Source organism: Lissotriton vulgaris, chromosome 4_1 (genome assembly GCF_964263255.1).
Source record: "Lissotriton vulgaris chromosome 4_1, aLisVul1.2, whole genome shotgun sequence".
Lineage (NCBI taxonomy): Eukaryota > Metazoa > Chordata > Amphibia > Caudata > Salamandridae > Lissotriton > Lissotriton vulgaris.
In genome coordinates, this window is record NC_141691.1 from 87,186,472 (window position 1) to 87,204,978 (window position 18,507).

An 18,507-nucleotide genomic window follows, 5' to 3' on the forward strand; every position below is an offset into this window, starting at 1 on the left:
ATTACGGGGAAGGAAAGTTGGAGCTCAATACCAAAGATAAGAGAGAGATGTTTCTGAATGAGGTTCCAAAAAGGTTGAAGCAAGGAACAATGAAAGAACATATGAGGAAAGTCGCCTGCCACCAGGCCACAGCTCCAGCATAAGTTGTCTTCTTTAAGGTGAAGTGAGTGAAGCCGTACAGGCGTCCAATGAAGAAGATTAATAGAAAAAAACTTAGACTGCATTAAAGAAGGTGCGATTTTATTACGAAGAGAGAATTTACCAATTGATTGCCAAGTTTCAGAGGAAATATGTTCTGTAGTGGCATGATCAAAATGATGTAACCATTTACGATGAGCAACCGTCTGGTCTGGGAGTGAAGCAGAGGACAAAAATTTATAAATTTTGGAGGCAACATGACCAGATTTGATCCAAATATTAAAAAGAGAGATAGTAGAAGAAGTAGGATGAAGACGAACTTTAGCAATGGCCACCTTAATTTTAAGAAAAGTATAAAAATCAAGATTTGTTAAGGAATGGTTCTGAGCCAAGGTAGAGAAGGGTAATGGTTCGTCAGAAGCACCATATAAATGTTTAACAAGAGAGATTCCTTTGTCTGCCCAATAAGAGATGAGGGTGGGAGAAATGATAAGCTTAAATTTGGAATTCCTCCAGATAGATGTCCACCTGGTTTTATGCAACGGAATTGCCACCTTCTTATCTATTTTACGAACCGCCGCAATTGTATCAAGAATTATAGATCGGGAAAATAGAATATGCAAAGTGGATGCAGTGCAAAAAGAGGCAGTAGGCAAAGGAGATGCTAAATGCTGTTCTATGAGCAACCAAGAAGGAACATGCAGAGATGGCGGAGAAAACCATAAAGCACCTTGAGACGCCAAAAAAGCAGTCTGATATTTCTCCCAGTCAGGAAAATTACAACCTCCCATATCACAAGGACGACGCAAAAATTTGTAGGCAAGTCGAGCACGTTTGTCATTCCACAAACATTTAGAGGTCAGAATATCGATTTCGCGAAAAAAGGAATCTGACAATTTAATCGGCAGCATGGATGAAACAAAATTAATAATCGGCGTGATCATCATTTTGAGAGTTTGGAGGCGACCCCACCAAGAAATATGTTTCGGAGACCATGTATCCAAAAGACGACGCACCTTAAGTATAGTCTGAGATTCATTATAGGCAATAGTGGTAGTCAAAGTAGAACAAAAATAAATCCCTAAGTATTTCAAGCGTGTAGACTGCCATTTAAAGCCCGCTGATCCCATATGCGAGGGGAAACAATAGGCATTTAAAGGGAACATTTCCGTCTTGTCTTTATTTAGGGTATATCCGGAAACCGAAGAGAATAGAGAAATGATGTTAGAAATAGCCGGGATTGCCAGAGCGATATCATCCGAAAAAATAAGAACATCATCTGCGTATGCAGCAGTTTTAATACAGTGAGGGCCAAAAGAGAAACCCTTGATATCAGGATGTAGGTCAATCAAACGAAGAAGAGGATCAATGGATAATAAAAATAAGAGTGGGGATAAGGGACAACCCTGTCGAGTGCCCTGACTAAGATTGAAAAAAGAGGACGTCGCACCATTAACTCTAATGTTAGCTTTGGGTTGAGAATATAAGGACATAATCATATTAATGAAAGAGTCACCAAGATTGTGCGCGCATAAAACCGCACGAAGAAACGGCCAAGAAACCTTGTCGAAAGCCTTTTCCGCATCAAGGGCCAAGGCCGCGGCAGGAAGTAGAGAGCGTTTGGCAACACCGAGAACATGACAGAAAGTGCGGACATTGTCTCGCGCAAGACGGCCTTTCACAAATCCATTTTGGGAAGGATGAACAAGAAGAGGGACAAAGGATTCTAGTCTTTTGGCCAGGATTTTAGCAAAAATCTTTGCTTCCATGTTAAGGAGGGAGATAGGTCGGAAGTTTTTAGGATCCGAATGATCTTTCCCCTCTTTCGGAATCACTACAATAGTAGCTTCAGCGGACGTACCCGATACAGACCCCTCTTTAATAAAAGAGTCAAAAACAGATTTTAATTTGGGGACAAGTGTAGGGAGAAAAGTTTTATAAAATAAGATTGGATACCCATCAGGACCTGGAGCTTTACCAGACCGAGTAGCTTTAATCGCAGACTCGATTTCGTCGGGGGAAATCGGTTTATTCAAAAAAGAGCGATCAGCATCAGAGACCGACTGAATCGGAACCGATTGTAAAAAAGCTTGACACTGGTCAAAAGAGGACTGATTAGAGGGAGTATACAACTTATTATAAAAGTCACGAAAGACTTCCAGTATCTCTTGTGTTTGGAATTTTTTAGAACCGGCGTGGTCAGTAATAGAAGAGATCTGCGAGGATTTAAAAGAAGAGTCCTGAAATTTTAGTGTAGCAGCCAAGATTTTCCCAGCTCGATTTTTTAACAGCAACTTCTTTGATTTTTGAGCTTGTACCCCAATATAGGCTCTTTTAGTAACAATGGTATTATATTTGTATTTAAGTAACTTTATTTGTTGTAAACAAGTCGGATCCTTAGAATGCCTGAAGGAAGCTTCCAAAGTCTTTATTTCAGATGACAAGTCCGTAAGTTCTTTTTTAATAGCCGAATTACGTTTGGACATACATTTAATGACCTGACCACGGAAAGTACATTTAAAGGAATCCCATAGAACAATTGGGGAAGAGACAGAGCCTTCGTTCTCACGAAAAAAGGTATCAATATCTTCAGAGAATTCAGCAACCTGAGAAGAATCATGTAAAACTTCGATATTCAATCTCCACGAGCGAGCTCGTGAACGAGGGGCAAACGATGATAAAGTAAAAGTGACCGCAGCATGATCAGAGATTAAAATAGGATGTATAAGCGGAGAAGAAGAAGATGAAACAAGAGAAGAATGAACTAAGAGATAGTCAATACGAGAGAAGGAAGAGTGAGGCGAAGAGAAGAAAGAGAAATCACTACCAGTGGGGTTATGAAGACGCCAAATGTCTTGAAGCTGAGTAATGGAACACATGTTGAGCATTTGTTTGTGGGATTTAGGAGGACAAAACTGGAATGCAGAATTCCTGTCTAACAGGGGGTCCATTGGTAAATTGAAATCACCACCAACAATAAGATTGCCAGAGTGCGGGGTGTCATTTAGTTTTTTGGTAACCGATTTCCAAAAGGACGAATCATCAATATTAGGTGCATAAATATTCATCACATACAAATCATGCTGGCCATCCGACAATTTAGATAATAACCAACGACCCTCAGAGTCATGCTCAGAAGAAAGGAGCGATAACCCAGAATTCTTTGAGACTAATGTAATAACTCCATTTCGTTTACCCAGGGCATCAGAACAACAAACATCCGAAACCCATTCCTTCCTCAAAAACAACGCTTCTTTGTTAGTGAGCTTGGTCTCTTGAAAAAGAACCAAATCAGACGACAGGGATTTACAATAATCTAAAATTTTTGACCTCTTCACCGGATGAGTTAACCCCTTAACATTAAGGGATAATACATTCAAACCCGGCATGGAAAAACATAAAAATCGAAAAAAGACAACATGGGTGACAGAAACAAGACCAACGACAGAACTACAAGGAGCCAATCATCAAACAAAAGAACCACATTAGGCGGGTAAATTTGGGGAATCCAAGAAAAAGAGAAAGGGAGAAGAGAAGAAAAGAGAAAAGAAAGGAGGGAGAGAAGAAACAGGAGGGAAGGCCTAAAAGAGACCAACATCATATTAGGGAGAACGTGGAGAGGCGAGTAAGGGACCCGTACTAGGCAAATAAATAGGTAATAGCAATAGCCCCAAAGAGATATGGTGACCAAATAACAGGAATAGGGGAACTGGTAAGAAACAAAAGTAGCAGCACACAACAACTGAAGAAGATAAATAAGTAAACTATAGCTAATAAAATACATAAACACATTTAGCTAACAGTCTAATAAAGAGAAACATAGTTATAGTACCAAATATACGAGAACAAATTCTAAAGAGAATAATCAGCAAGATGTAAAGCATGAACACTAGAGTACAGCATGGCAAACAAAATTTAAGTCCTAGAAAAGAAAACTGCATAGTGAATAAGCAATTCATAACTGCATATAATAGCACTAAGACGTCGACAGCATATCAGGGAGAGCGTGGAAAGGCAAGTAAGGGACGGTACTAGTCGAAAAAACAGTTGATAACAATAGCCCCAAAAAACTATAATATCCGGATGGCAGGAAAAAAGAAACTGGTAACAAACAAAAAAACAGTCCCGCCAAGCAGCTTAATAACGTAAATAAGCATACTCTAACTGAGATAATGTATAAGCACATATAAAGCAGTCAATGGCTCGAAACATAGCTATATTACGAAATATTATTAGAAAACCTGATAAGAAAAAAAAACATGAGGAAAATCATGAACAGTAGATTAATGCATGACACGCAATATGTATATCCTAAAAAAAAAATAACTACATATTCAATGAATACACTATAACTATATTAAAAAAACATTATATATGTGAGAGAAGAAAAGCAGGAAAATATCAGAATAGGAGGAAAAAAGAGAAAAAAGAAGGATAGAAAAAATCCCCTACAGAAAAAGCAAAGTAACTATAAAGAGATGAGCATCAAAAAAATGGAGACATAAGTCGAAAGAAAAGATGACAGAGATGAGAAATAAGAATAATGGAAGACAACTAACAGAGCAGCATAGAAGAAATGATTAAATGAGTAAGAAGAAAGAACGAAAAAGTTGAAGAAGCGGAGTAAAATAGGGGAGAAGAACACATTAAAGAGATACTAAGAGGTACTATTAGAAAGAGAGCGATAAAGGGAACAGACAAGTATGAATGTCAGAAAGAAGGATAGAACAGAAATGAGTGTGAACATAAGAAGAACAGAAAAATATCATGTCCATTTATGGACATTAAGGTCGGCCCATAAGCACAACAGGAGAGAAGAGAGAACCAAACATGCAGAGAGATACATCCAGAGATAAGAAGAAGAAGACAGTTCAAGTGCCCGAGGCACCAGGAGACTGTGAAGTCGCTTTTTGAATCTCCATCTCTATCTCCAACTGGTTGTCCAGGAAAGTATTTAGATCAGCCGGTTCCTCAAAAATTCTAGAACGTCCTTTATAAGTAATGCGGAATTTCGATGGACCAGAAAACGAGAAGGGAATACCCATCTCAGAAAGACGTTTACGAAGATTCAGGAAGCCTTTTCTCCTTATAACCGTATCTCTGGCAAAGTCCTGAGAAATTGAGATCCGATGACCTTCCCAGACGACTTGTTTAGCTTTCCGCATATGAGAGAGAATCAGTTCAGTATGCTGATGCCTCAATGGTTTAAAAATGATTGCTCTTGGCTGGGTAGCTGTCTTAGACCGAAACGTTGGAACACGGTGTGCTCTTTCTAGCTCAAAGTCTCTGTGGAAAGAGATTTGTAGGGTATCCGGAATCCAATGGGATAAGAACTCTATCATAGATGAAGATGATTTCTCTGAATCTTCCGGCAGCCCAAAAATGCGTAGGTTAGATCTACGATTACGGTCCTCCTGCTCAGTTAGGTCTCTGCGCAACGCCGCCATTGAGCGCTCCAAGTGGTTGAGGGATCTGGATTGCTTATGCATACCATCCTCTGCACAACTGATTCGAGATTCTGTAGCAGATACACGGAGAGAGAGGGCTTTAAAGTCATTCCTGATAGCAGACACCTCCACTTGTAATAAATCCGTGTTAGTTTTCGTGGACTGCGCAATATCATGTACCTCATTAAGGCGCGTTAAGATGGTGTCCAGCGTGGAGGTAGTGTCTGACTGAGCAGACTCAGGCGTAGGAGACACCGCCTTAGGTCTTTTCAGTGACGTACCAACATCTTTAGTGTCTTTGTTACTCATGGGGCGACCCATACTTGTAGCCATGAAGGAGTAACCACAAAGAAAAAATATATAGCCACTGGAAGGAGAGAGAAGAGCCAAAACTGCGCAGCCTTCAGCCCAAAATAAGAAATACAGCACACTGAGCTGAATGGGCACTTATAATAAAATAGCGGCGGACTTATATGCAAGGCAGACAGGTAGCCAAAGAATGATAAAGCTACAATTAATGCAGGAGGGCACAGCACGGAGTTCGCAGGAAAAAATCTCCACACCTGAATGAGAAAGTTGCACTGAGAGAAAAATAGCGCGTAGACAGTTTAATTCCCAGCCAAGCAGCAAGAAAATAGCATAAAATAGACAAAAACGTTACCAAGTGCAGGCATCATAAAAGAAACTCACTGGGCAACCCCCACGACCTGCAACATTGTAGCGAAGCCGGCATTCCTGAGGAGAAAATGTCACTGCGTCAGGGGAAGGAAATGGCGGCCATCCGTGAGGAAAACGAGCGTCAGATACAAAACATGCAGCTGGTGTCAAAAGCAGCAGGAAAACCTCAGCAAACAGCTCCCCTCACATTCCGCTGTTGCAGGCTGCCTTTTCCGCTCACAGGGGCTGTCGGGGAACGGATAAATCAGCCCGACGGGAGAACTCGCCTGCGGAGCTCAAGCGCAGTCCGCCATGCAGAAGCGGCGCGCAAGCCACGCCCCCCGTGGAGGCAAATATTTTGAAATCCAAATCAAATCATTTGGATTTCCTGCCTGCTTATTTGCTTTGATGATGCTTGGGTTTTTAACCATAGGCTGAATGCAGTTATAAATTAATTGTGACGTTGAGATTGTCCAGTTATTTAACTGACAGCTCATCAGGGATGCAAGGGATCAAACCACCAAGTCTTTTCCCCTCATTAGAAGATATACTTGTTTTTGTGTGTTCTCTGATGCACCTTAGGCACGGGCTCACAGCTGTTATTATTCACACAGCTCTGATGATGCACCTTAGGCACGGGCTCACAGCTGGTATTATTTACACAGCTCTGATGAGGCACCTCATGCACGGGGCTGAAGCAGTTATTATTTACACAGCTCTGATGCACCTTAGGCATGGGCTCACAGCTGTTATTATTCACACAGCTCTGGTGATGCGCCTCCGGCACAGGCTCACAGCTGTTATTATTCACACAGCTCTGATGATGCACCTCACGCACAGGGCTGACGCAGTTATTATTCACACATCTCTGATGATGCACCTTAGGCACGGGCTTGCAGCTGTTATTATTCACACAGCTCTGATGATGCACCTCACGCATGAGGCTGACGCAGTTATTATTCACACATCTCTGATGATGCACCTTAGGTACGGGCTCACAGCTGTTATTATTCACACATCTCCGATGATGCACCTTAGGCACGGGTTCACAGCTGTTATTATTCACACCACAAGACCTAAAAATGAGTGTAACAGAGGGCAGAGGGGCACAAAAAACGAGGGGAAAACAAGGGGGAAAAGAGTTGAAACAGAGGGCAGAAAGGGACAAAACATGAGTGGAACAGAGGGCACAAAAACGAGTGGTACAGAGGGCAGAAGGGCACCAAAAAACGAGTGGAGAACATATGCACACCACAGAAAAACATAGTAGGCCTCGTTGTTGTAGTGGTCCCTTTTGTGGTGTGGCCTATACTGATTTGCATAAGGGGCTTGCTGTGTGTATTGGAACAGTAAGCAATAGACTAGAATTCGTCCCTGGGTAGTTACATTTGGCTGAGATTAATTCAATAATTGCACCCTACACTTCAGATATTAATAGGCTGACATAGGGGTTCTGACTAAACTGGGCCTAGTACAGTGGTTATGCTTATGGGGTCACAGTTTGAGTAGGCAAGGAAAGCTCTTTTATTATACTGAAAAAGTATGTTCACTTGCATACAAGCTTATGTAGTATTAAAATACAAATCCACACATGCTCCCTAAGGCATGCTACTATATTTTATGAATCAATTGCTATTTCGTTTTTGTGCCTGTTTTAGGACCACTTATTGCACACTTACATGATTTTAAGAGAGTTCCCATTTTGTGAACCTGTGCTGTAAATACAAACCTTTTTTCCTCCTCTACCCTTCTGCGTGCTATCATTCCAAATCCAAATAACTGACTAACCTATCCACTACTTAAAATGTACTTGCATGTTTCACTATACTAATTCAACACTAATCCTCTATGGGTCCCAATGTTTTATGTTTAAAATGTCACGAGCAAACCATGACTCATTTAATTTAAATGTTTTTGGAGGCATCCACTCCCACTCTTATGCATTCCTCCATTCACCTATGCAATTACACCCACACATCCTACCCTTACCCATGCCCCCAGCTATGCACTCACTTAATCTTTGGCCCAACCATCCTTGAACGCACACTTATCCTACTCAGTTATCCACATGGATCTGCGTAAAGTTGTATATCCACCCATACCTATTCATCCCTGAACCACCTTCAACCAAACACATATCCATCTACTGTTAGCTGCGCATTGATCCATCCTCTAACACCCGGCTGTTCAACCATATGTTCGCATGTGCATCAAGCTACTTATGTGATTAACACCGATCCACCATAATATGCACATACAGTCATCCAACAGTCTCTTTAACTATGTATTCCTCTTAACAGCCATCAGCGCATCCATTGACAACCACCTGTGTTTGCATGTTGCCTTTTGTGTATTGTCTCACTGCATATCTCTCTACATTTTGTCTGTATATGCTTCTGGGTATGCTTATAGTGCAACATGAAGTGTTTGCTGTTTATGTATCTAAATAACAACAAAGACATTACACACAAGCATTGGCATAGCCAATAGGTCTCACCTTTGGGACTTTATAACTGTTTAGTTATCCAGCACAATATCCCTGGTGCAACAACATCAACTGTTGCATGGCTAAACACTTATTTGGTCCCAAAGGCGAGATCTCTTGGCTATGCCATTGCTTGTTCTTAATTATTATTATTTCGTAGAAATGTAGGGAAACGTAAGGGATATAATACGTACTTGATTTTATACACTGTTAAAAGGAAAGCATTTTTAATACGGCGCCTGAAAAACCACCACCTCGGCTGGTGCTGAATAATTCTCTGACACGTTGTAAAAGCTTTCTAATAACCTGTTTTGGATCTGGTTCGTGAGGTACTGGGTACGTGTAAGCGTTAATGCATCTGACAGCCCAGGCCTCTTTTGGGGCCTTGTTGGCGCAGTCTGGGTTGTAATTAATGTGGCCGAGTATATTGCTGTAGTGTTAACTTTATCCTAGAGGCTGTGATTGTCAATTACAGTAGCATCCCTTCTTCCAACTAAACTGTGCTCAGAAAAGGCCCACTAATCTCCAAAATATAAGTGGCAGGGCATGTGCTGGGTGTATTAAAAGATTAGATAGATGAGTTTGACGTTATTTAAGGTGTTGTGCTTGTGCCTCATTGCAGTTCCTGTTGAAAGATTTGGTTGGTCTTTGTCTAAACGTACATAAGTTGGATTTCTGGAAGCATGCTGATGGGCATGTATGTGCGTATCATGCCACCTTCACAAATGCCAAATTGTGCATTTTTAAAAGAAGTCGCAAATTACCACCAACTAGAAGTTGGTGGTAATTTGCGATTTCTTAACCTAAATTCGCAATTTCAAAATTCTACATACATAGCATTTAAGGAATCGCAAAATTGCGATTCCTTAAATGCTAAAGCAAAATAAGGAATCACAAATTTTTGCAATTTCTTATTTTGCGAATTGTTGTTGCATGCCAAAACATGCAAAAAGACCGTTTGCGATTCGCAAACGCCAGAATTCTGCGAATTCCGGCCTTTGCGAATCGCAAACGGCTTGATACATCTAGGCCATGGTTTTTTACTTAGTGAAACTGTTCATTTTGTGATAGGTGTATGTTAATGGAAAGCACGATAGGGAAGAAGCTACTACTGAAAATTATTCAGACAGCTTTAAAGCAGTATTGAATGTGATGACATGGAAATTGTTGAATATACTTTAGCATGTGACTGCAGTACACTGATGTAATGAAACCTAAAGAGGCCTCATGCAAGGTGCATTAAGCATGCCAGCGCCCCCAGGAAATTCCTGTTTTCAACTGTTTTTTCACCCTCTGAGTATATACAGGACTGTAGGTTTCAATTGTGGTGCAGGTCCACCATGTCTCAGGAGAAGTGCCACAGAGCACTACTCCGTGACTGCCTATATTATTTCATATGCTTCCACCACAGACCCCAACGTCAACGTACATGAAACCTATAAGAATGCATTTCACCCTATATTACTGAGAAACCTACACACCTCAGTCCCTGTGGCGTTGGGCATCTGGTTTTGATGCAAATGTGAAATTAACAGCTGCTTTCAAATTGTTCAAGCTGTTCAGTGGATTCTGCTGTGTATCCAGTGGACACTATTCTCAAAGCTTACATCCTTTTTACCTTTTCACAGGCACCAGGGAGGAAATCAGCAGATAGTTTAACAGGCACCGGAGAGTAAACCAGCAGAAAGCTTTTCAACAAGCACCAGAGAAAATCAACAGATAGTTTGACAAGCACCAGGGAGGAAATCAACCGATAGTTCGACAAGCACCAGGCAGACGAAATTAATAGATAGTTTATCAAAGAAACTACAGGCAGCAGAGAGGAAACCAGCAGAAAGCTTTTCAACAAGCACCAGAGCAAATCAACAGATAGTTTGACAAGCACCAGGGAGGAAATCAACAGATAGTTCGACAAGCACCAGGCAGAGGAAATCAACAGATAGTTTATCAAAGAAACTACAGGCAGCAGAGAGGAAACCAGCAGAAAGCTTTTCAACAGGCACCAGAGAAAATCAACAGATAGTTTGACAAGCACCAGGGAGGAAATCAACAGATAGTTCGACAAGCACCAGGCAGAGGAAATCAACAGATAGTTTATCAAAGAAACTACAGGCAGCAGAGAGGAAACCAGCAGAAAGCTTTTCAACAGGCACCAGAGAAAATCAATAGATAGTTTGACAAGCACCAGGGAGGAAATCAACAGATAGTTCAACAAGCACTAGGCAGAGGAAATCAACAGATAGTTTATCAAAGAAACTACAGGCAGCAGAGAGGAATCCAGCAGAAAGTTATTCAACAGGCACCAGAAAAAATCAACAGATAGCTTGACAAGCACCAGGGAGGAAATCAACAGATAGTACGGCAAGCACCAGGGAGGAAATCAACAAATAGTTTATCAAAGAAACTACAGGCAGCAGAGAGGAAATCAGCAGAAAGCTTTTCAACAGGCACCAGAGAAAATAAACAGATAGCTTGACAAGCACCAGGGAGGAAATCAACAGATAGTTTATCAAAAGAAACTACAGGCAGCAGAGAGGAAACCGGCAGAAAGGTTTTCGACAGGCGCCAACAGGAAATCAAGAGATAGTTTGATAAGCACAAGGAAAGTAGGTGACCTCTGTTAGGTGATACATCTATAATCTAGTTTAGGCTTTCTTTGAACTGTTCATTTTATTGTTTGGCAAAATGAACACAGATGACAGTTTACTCACAAATCCATTTTTGGGAATGACACACGAAGATAAACTTCGGGTGAAAGGACTTGGACCTGATAAACCTGAAATAAACATTCAACAGTCTACAAAAGACCGGGGCAAGGGTTACACACGTAGATTTACACGGAGGTGGTTTGATAAAATGGAGTGGTTAACTGCCAGCTCTTCTAAGAATGCCTTGTTCTGTTTCCTCTGCTTGCTCTTTGGGGGTGAAGTTAGCTGGACTAAAACAGGAGTTACTGACCTTAAACATCTGGCAGAAAACATAAAGAGGCATGATTTCAGTGAAGCCCACTTGACCAATGTATTAAAGTTGTCTTTGTTTGAAAAGTCAAATATTGCACTACAGTTAAATGAAGCTTACCGCAAGGGGGTAATCAAACACAATGAGGAGGTTGATAAGAACCATTATATATTATCCAAATTGATTGACTGTGTAAAATTTTGTGGAGCTTTTGAATTGGCATTGCGCGGCCACGATGAAACTGAACATTCCCGAAATCCTGGCGTCTTCAAAGGGCTGTTTGATTTTGTGCCAAGTATAGACAGTGCAATGGAAGCACACTTAAAAAGTGCAACTGTATTTAAAGGCACTTCCAAGACAATCCAGAATGAGTTGTTTGACTGTATGCTGGAGGTAACAAAAGAAACTATTGTACAGCAAATAAGAAGCACTGATTACGTAGCTATCCAGGCCGATGATACAACTGATGTCTCTACCAAGACACAGTCAGTACTTGTTTTCTGCTACATTGATGGCAATTCCAAGGTAGTAGAAAGATTTTGGTGCTTTTCGAATCTTAAAGATTCAACTGCAGATACAATTTCAGCATCTATTCTTACTGAACTTAAACATATTTTCCCAGAGCACAGTGGTAAAGAGAAGCTAATTGCTCAGAGCTATGATGGTGCCAGTGTCATGCGTGGTGCCTCTGGTGGGGTACAGAAAAAGATCAGAGACATCTATCCAAATGCGCACTATGTCCATTGCTATGCCCACCAACTAAATCTAATCATGGAACAGGCTTCTTCAAAAATATCCAGTTTCAGAATTTTCTTTAAAGAGTTGGGTGGTATTACTGCTTTTTTTTCCCGTTCGCCAAAACGGACTGAAGTGCTTGAACAGATAGTGGCAAAAAGAATACCGAGAGGGTCTGCAACTCGCTGGAACTTCAACATCCGAGCTGTCAATATAATTCACGAACACAGGGGTGACCTTTTAGAATGCATGAAATCTATTACAGAAGACCGTACATTTGATTCCACTTCTGTGTGTGAAGCTAAGGGCTTTACCAGGACTCTGGAAGACATGGAGTTTCTTTTTTTTCTTTATTTGTTCCACGGTATAATGCCACAAGTCAATGTGTTGTATGAGCAATTACAAAAACGAGACATTGATACTGTATCTGCCCAAAAATACACTTCAGCCTTTATGATCAGCATCAACAAAGTACGAGAATCCATTGATAATTTGGACTCTGAATTGCCAGATGATTCTCGATTTACAAACTGCAAACTGCAGATAAAAACCTTGATTCAGGAAGGAAAGGAAGTATGCAACATTATTGTGGTGCATGCCAAGGAGCGCTTTGTTTATTTATTTATTTATTTATTTATAAATTTTTTAAACGGCGAACAAATACCACGAATGGTGTCTCGGCGCTGGGCAGACAGAGAGGCACTACCTGTGCATTATTGAGTGAACAGCCATGTCTTCACTTGCCTTCTGAAGAGCAACAGTGAGGGGCTGGTTTTTATGTGATGGGGCAGGGAGTTCCAGAGCCTCGAGGCAGCCACCAAGAAGCGTCTATCTCCCCAGTTGACTGTTCTCACTCGTTGAATGCATAGTGATGTGGAGGAGGCAGATCTTAGCGCTCTTTTGGGAGCATACAGCTGCAGTGATTCCCTAAAAAAGTCGGGTCCTTGGCTATTCAGTGCCTTGTATATGATACACAAAGCCTTGAATGTTGTTCTCTTTTTTACTGGGAGCCAGTGCAGTTGGTAAATGACTGATGAGATCGGTGCGAACTTGGGAGTTTTGGTCAGAATTCGCGCCGCGGCGTTCTGCACCATTTGTAGCTTTTTAAAGACCTACTCCTGGGCATTCAGCAGAAGCCCATTGCAGTAGTCCACCTTGGATAACACCAAGGAGGACATCAGGGTTTTCCCTGCCGATAATGGAAGGTAGGGTAGTATCTTTTTCACCTTCCGCAGCGTAAAGAAGGCAGAGGAGACTACTGCATTTGCGTGGTTGGTGAAACTTAGTTTGCTGTCGAACAACACTCCTAGGTTTCTAACCTTTGGGACTGGGATGGGTGGGTTGCTCATTTCCGGTGGCCACCAGATCGGAGACCAGGATGGTTTTAGATCTCCAAACACCATCACCTCGGTCTTGTCCGTGTTCAGTTTTAGACAATTACTGTCCATCCAGCGACTAATGGCTCTCATCCCAGTCTGAAAGTTGGCTGCCACTTCGATCCCATTCTTGTGTACTGCGAGTACCAACTGAGTGTCGTCGGCGTACGAAGTCACTCCCATTCCATAGGTTTTAATGACCCTCGCCAAGTCCGATACATAGATGTTAAAAAGCGTCGGACTCAGCGAGGATCCCTGGGGGACTCCGCAAGGCAGTACAAACGATGGTGAATAGAAGTTCCCCATCTTCACTGACTGTTCTCTATTGGCCAGGAAAGAGGTCAGCAGTTCCGCAGCCCTACCCCTTATGCCCATGGCTTTGACACGGTCGATCAAGATGTTGTGATCGACCGTGTCAAAGGCCGCTGATAGATCCAGCAGGATCAGTACAGCTGAACCGCCCTGGTCCATGATCTGTCTGATCTCTTCAGAGGCCTTAATGAGCGCCGTCTCCGTTCCATGTCCACTCCTGAACCCGAACTGGGTGTTATCTAACAGGTTGTTTTGATCGATGTAGTTTGCCAGCTGTTTATTTATGACTTTTTCAAGTATTTTTGAAGGGTAGGGGAGGGCTGCTATAGGGCGATAGCTTTTTAATTCCAAGGTGTTAAGGGTTGGTTTCTTTAAAAGTGGCTTTATTATAGCGGTTTTCCAGTTTTGGGGATATTTTCCTGTGTCACAAATAGTGCTGCAGATGTTCTCCAGGATTGGTGCTACCACATCGGATGTTAATTTGATAATGGTTGGTGGGCAAGGGTCAAGAGGGGAGCCTGACATGGTGGTTTTGATAAGATCTTTTATTTCTAGCAGTGATGGAGGGATAAATTCAGTCAGAGATGAGGATGTAAGTTCTATATTCTTGGTGTTATCTGCCAGTTCCTCATTTGTGATGTTATTAAATTTATCGAAGATTTCTGTTACCTTGGTCCTGAAAAAGTCGGCCATTTTATTACAGAAGTCTTGGGAGGTTTCATTAGTGTTAGCTATTGGTATCGTTGCATTTACAAGGCATCTAGTCAGTGCAACACTACTGCATAGTGGCCTGTTTCAAAAACATAGCAAATGTTTTCCTACTGTAGCTCTCAATGAAACAATGGAAGCATATCCAATGCTAAATAAGCCACGATTGCGCACTGAACTATCAATCCTGTATGGAAGACAGGACTTTCAGCAGGCTACAGGTGGTGCCATGGCTTTATATATATTCTTATGTCAAAACAACTTGCATACTTCTTTTTGTGAGACTCTTAAATTAATGAGAATTGTCATCACGACACCTATGACAACATCTGAGGCTGAAAGATGCTTTTCCACACTGAAAAGGATAAAAACATTTTTAAGGAACACAATGACCCAAGCTCGACTTAATGCATTGGCCATGCTGTCAATGGAAAAAGAACTAATAAATCAGATTCCAGATTTCAACAAGAGAACGATTGAAAAGTTTGCTCACATTAAAGAACGGCGTGCAAACTTTCTGTACAAATAGAAACCATGAAAATGCAAGTGGTGCTTTGAATCATTGGTGCTAACAAATATAGTTTTTGTTTACTTTGTATTGCAAGCAGCCATTCAAGTATACTGCAGGTCCAGGAACCTATGAAAGCAAATGTACCATGTATTAAATTTATGTTTCAGTACCTTGCATGACTTGAGAGTAATTCAGACATATCATTATAAAGCCACATAAGCTTAGTGTTGTTTCAGGGTATTAGCTAATGCACCTCTCTTTACAAAGTTCCCCAGCAAACATGACCCAGTTTTGTGAATATCCTACACTCTGGCAAGCTTTGCACTAACTTACAAACTATAGCCTGACACACTGATGTCATGCACCTTCCATTACATACTTAAAGATGGTGCATACTGGGCTACAGTCAGTCTTGTAAGAATTACAGGATATTGTTTATTGGTTTCATCTTTATAGTCAGTCCTGATCCAGGTATTATAATCAGTCCTGAATACATTCTCGTTTTACAAACTTTTGCTGTAATGCAGTGGCCTTTAGGAGAAACAATTTTCTTCTGGCTATTCGTTAGATGAAGCTGTAGTTTGTTTGCTCTTTTACTAATTGCAAACTGATACACTGTAGTGTTGCTGTGTGGTAGAGGCCTGTAGAATCCTGGACGTATTTTTTTAACGATCTCTACCACTGACCATCATGGACTGATACTGAGTGGATTTGTTAATAATATTACTTCATTTATAATGATAGGGTTCATTTCTGAACTGAAGAGCATACTAGATTTGACACAATTGCATATCTTTAGATCTACTCATGACTCATTACCTCATACTTAATACTCAACACACCATAAAAAAAATTCAAACAATTATATTAAGGCGGCAGCACTTCATGTTCATCAACTCCATTACTTTAGCAGAATCTGATGCAAATTGCCATCTGCAGTGATGCAACATCTATAAGGGAGCACTTATATTTGCATGCAAGGAGTCTGAATGTTGGCTCATTTCACTTTCATAAATGATATAGCCATGTTTGTTTTCTTGTTGGAACATATAGAGTTATCTACTAGTAATATTTTGTTGGTGGCCTCATGGGTGTTAGATAATATAAATGTGTGAACCCATACAACTTTGAGAAAGTTATGTTTCTTCCATGCACCAATACATATTTCATGTAAATATGCAAGTTTTTTAAAGTACTGGTTAACCAGACACTTTAGCAGTGATGTACAAAGTATTTAAATTTAAAGTATATAAAACATACTTCTTGTACAGTTAATCCTTCTCTACACAAAGGTTTTGGTCATCTTCCTGCTCCTTATTAATTTTTTTTGAAAGGATTTGACCGTACTTGATTGTTTAAATGTAAATCTATATAAAGCATTCTACATTACTGTTTGAACAATTGGCTTTGGGGTGATGGATATTTACGTTTCGTGTTTCAACTGTAAAGCTAGCCGGCTCAAAGTTTGGTTGACAGTCTATAAGATTGAATTATTTTTTTCTTCAAATGAATATTTCTATCTGTAGCCAATTATATCATATGAAGATTTCATTCACCTCCTGTGTACTTGGCTTTGAACAAATGATTCATAAAGGAAACAGACAAGCACAGGTAGGGGAAACATTTTATGTGTTGCATGTATATATTTTATCTCTGTATGCTTTTGTGTTTTTGTTTATACATGGTGCCTTTATGCATGCTATTGAGTTTCAAAAAATGAACACTAACCAATATGATATTCAATTCTATGTGGAAAAAGTAGGCATTTTACTCTGATGGGCTACCTTGAATGCCACTTTATCTCAAGTAGCCACTTGGTCAGTAGACAGATCCAACCTATTTATGCAACATTGTTAAAATTAATTGTGGTTTATTGCAATTTAGAATGGTTTATTCATGAGGCCTTAGAACGGATGATAATTTTAGGGGAGGCAGTGGCCTGTTTCTGTTAAGCACAATGGCTTTCGAAAGTCTTGAAAATCCACCATTTGGCTGCTAATTTTTAAAAATGTTCTCGGGGGGAGATCCCCCCCACCCCGAACCCTCCTTAGGTTGTTCAGTCTCGCTCGCTGCGCTCGCTCGTACGGCATGCTACACCAAAACTTTTTTGCCCTACCACTTCCAAATCTCACCAGCCGCCACTGCTACGTAGTACTTGCCACATGGGCATTCTATTATATATACTACAAATTTGGTTGTACAGTTAATGTTTTGTCTGATGGTAAAGTTCTCATTGTAAGTTCCACTGAAATTCTTGGTTCCATGTTTCACCCATCTGCATATGGAACAGAACCCACATTTGAAAAAACCTATACTGTGTTGAGTAATCCAGGAACTAGCAACGGTGTTATTTGGAACTGTGGGGCTCAACCTATTTCTCAGTGTTTTTCCTTTTCTGAATGTAATCTGTGGTGTTTCTGGAATACACTCTATGATTGTAGAGTCTGCCCGTAGGATATTCCAGTGCTTGGTAATGCTCTTGCGAATTGTGTGGTGCATGGAATTAAAGTCTGTGATCAGGCGTACGCAATTGTCGGAGGATTTAATTGTGGCCTGTGTTTTCAGAGTATCAGATCGCTTAATTTTGTTCAGTCCTTTTCTGCCTTATGTAATGTCGCTTCAGGGTAAACTCTTTTAGAAAATCTATCTTTCATGTTTTCAAGACATCTTTTAAACTCTGCCTCTTCACTGCAGTATCGTCTTGCCCTCAGGAATTCTCCATATGGTATGGAACGTATTTGGTGTGGTGGGTGTGAACTGGAGGCATGGAGTACTGCGTTGCAGGCAGTTGTCTTGCTATGTAAAGTGTCTCGATCCACGTATGGATCCACATCCAAAAACTCGATATTTGTGGTGCTGTGTTCCATAGTGAAACTTATTTCCCAGGTATTGGTGTTTAAGTGTTTAAAAAAGTCTTGCAGATGTTCTTGAGTGCCTGACCAGAGAAGAAGAAGAATGCAGTTGTCAATATACCGGCCCCAAAAAATTATGGAGTCAATATATTGTGCCCCTTTGAGTCCCCAAATGAGGTCAGCTTCCAAGGCGCCCATGAAGAGATTGGCAAATGAGGGCGAGAATTTCGACCCCATTGCCACTCCCCTCTTTTGTCGGTACCACACCCGGTCAAAGATAAAAACATTATTGTTCAGGATCAGTTCCATCATAGAAGTTAGTATGTTG

General features: G+C 40.9%; 1 protein-coding gene across 1 annotated transcript; it reads left to right on the top strand.

Moving 5' to 3' along the window:
- The first annotated feature begins 11,412 nt into the window (after positions 1–11,412).
- LOC147718409 (zinc finger MYM-type protein 1-like) lies at positions 11,413–17,235 on the top strand. The gene is made up of 2 exons (XM_086967194.1): positions 11,413–12,993; positions 17,212–17,235. The coding sequence occupies exons 1-2, from the start codon at positions 11,413–11,415 to the stop codon at positions 17,233–17,235; spliced, it is 1,605 nt and encodes a 534-aa protein (XP_086823320.1).
- Positions 17,236–18,507: the final 1,272 nt, after the last annotated feature.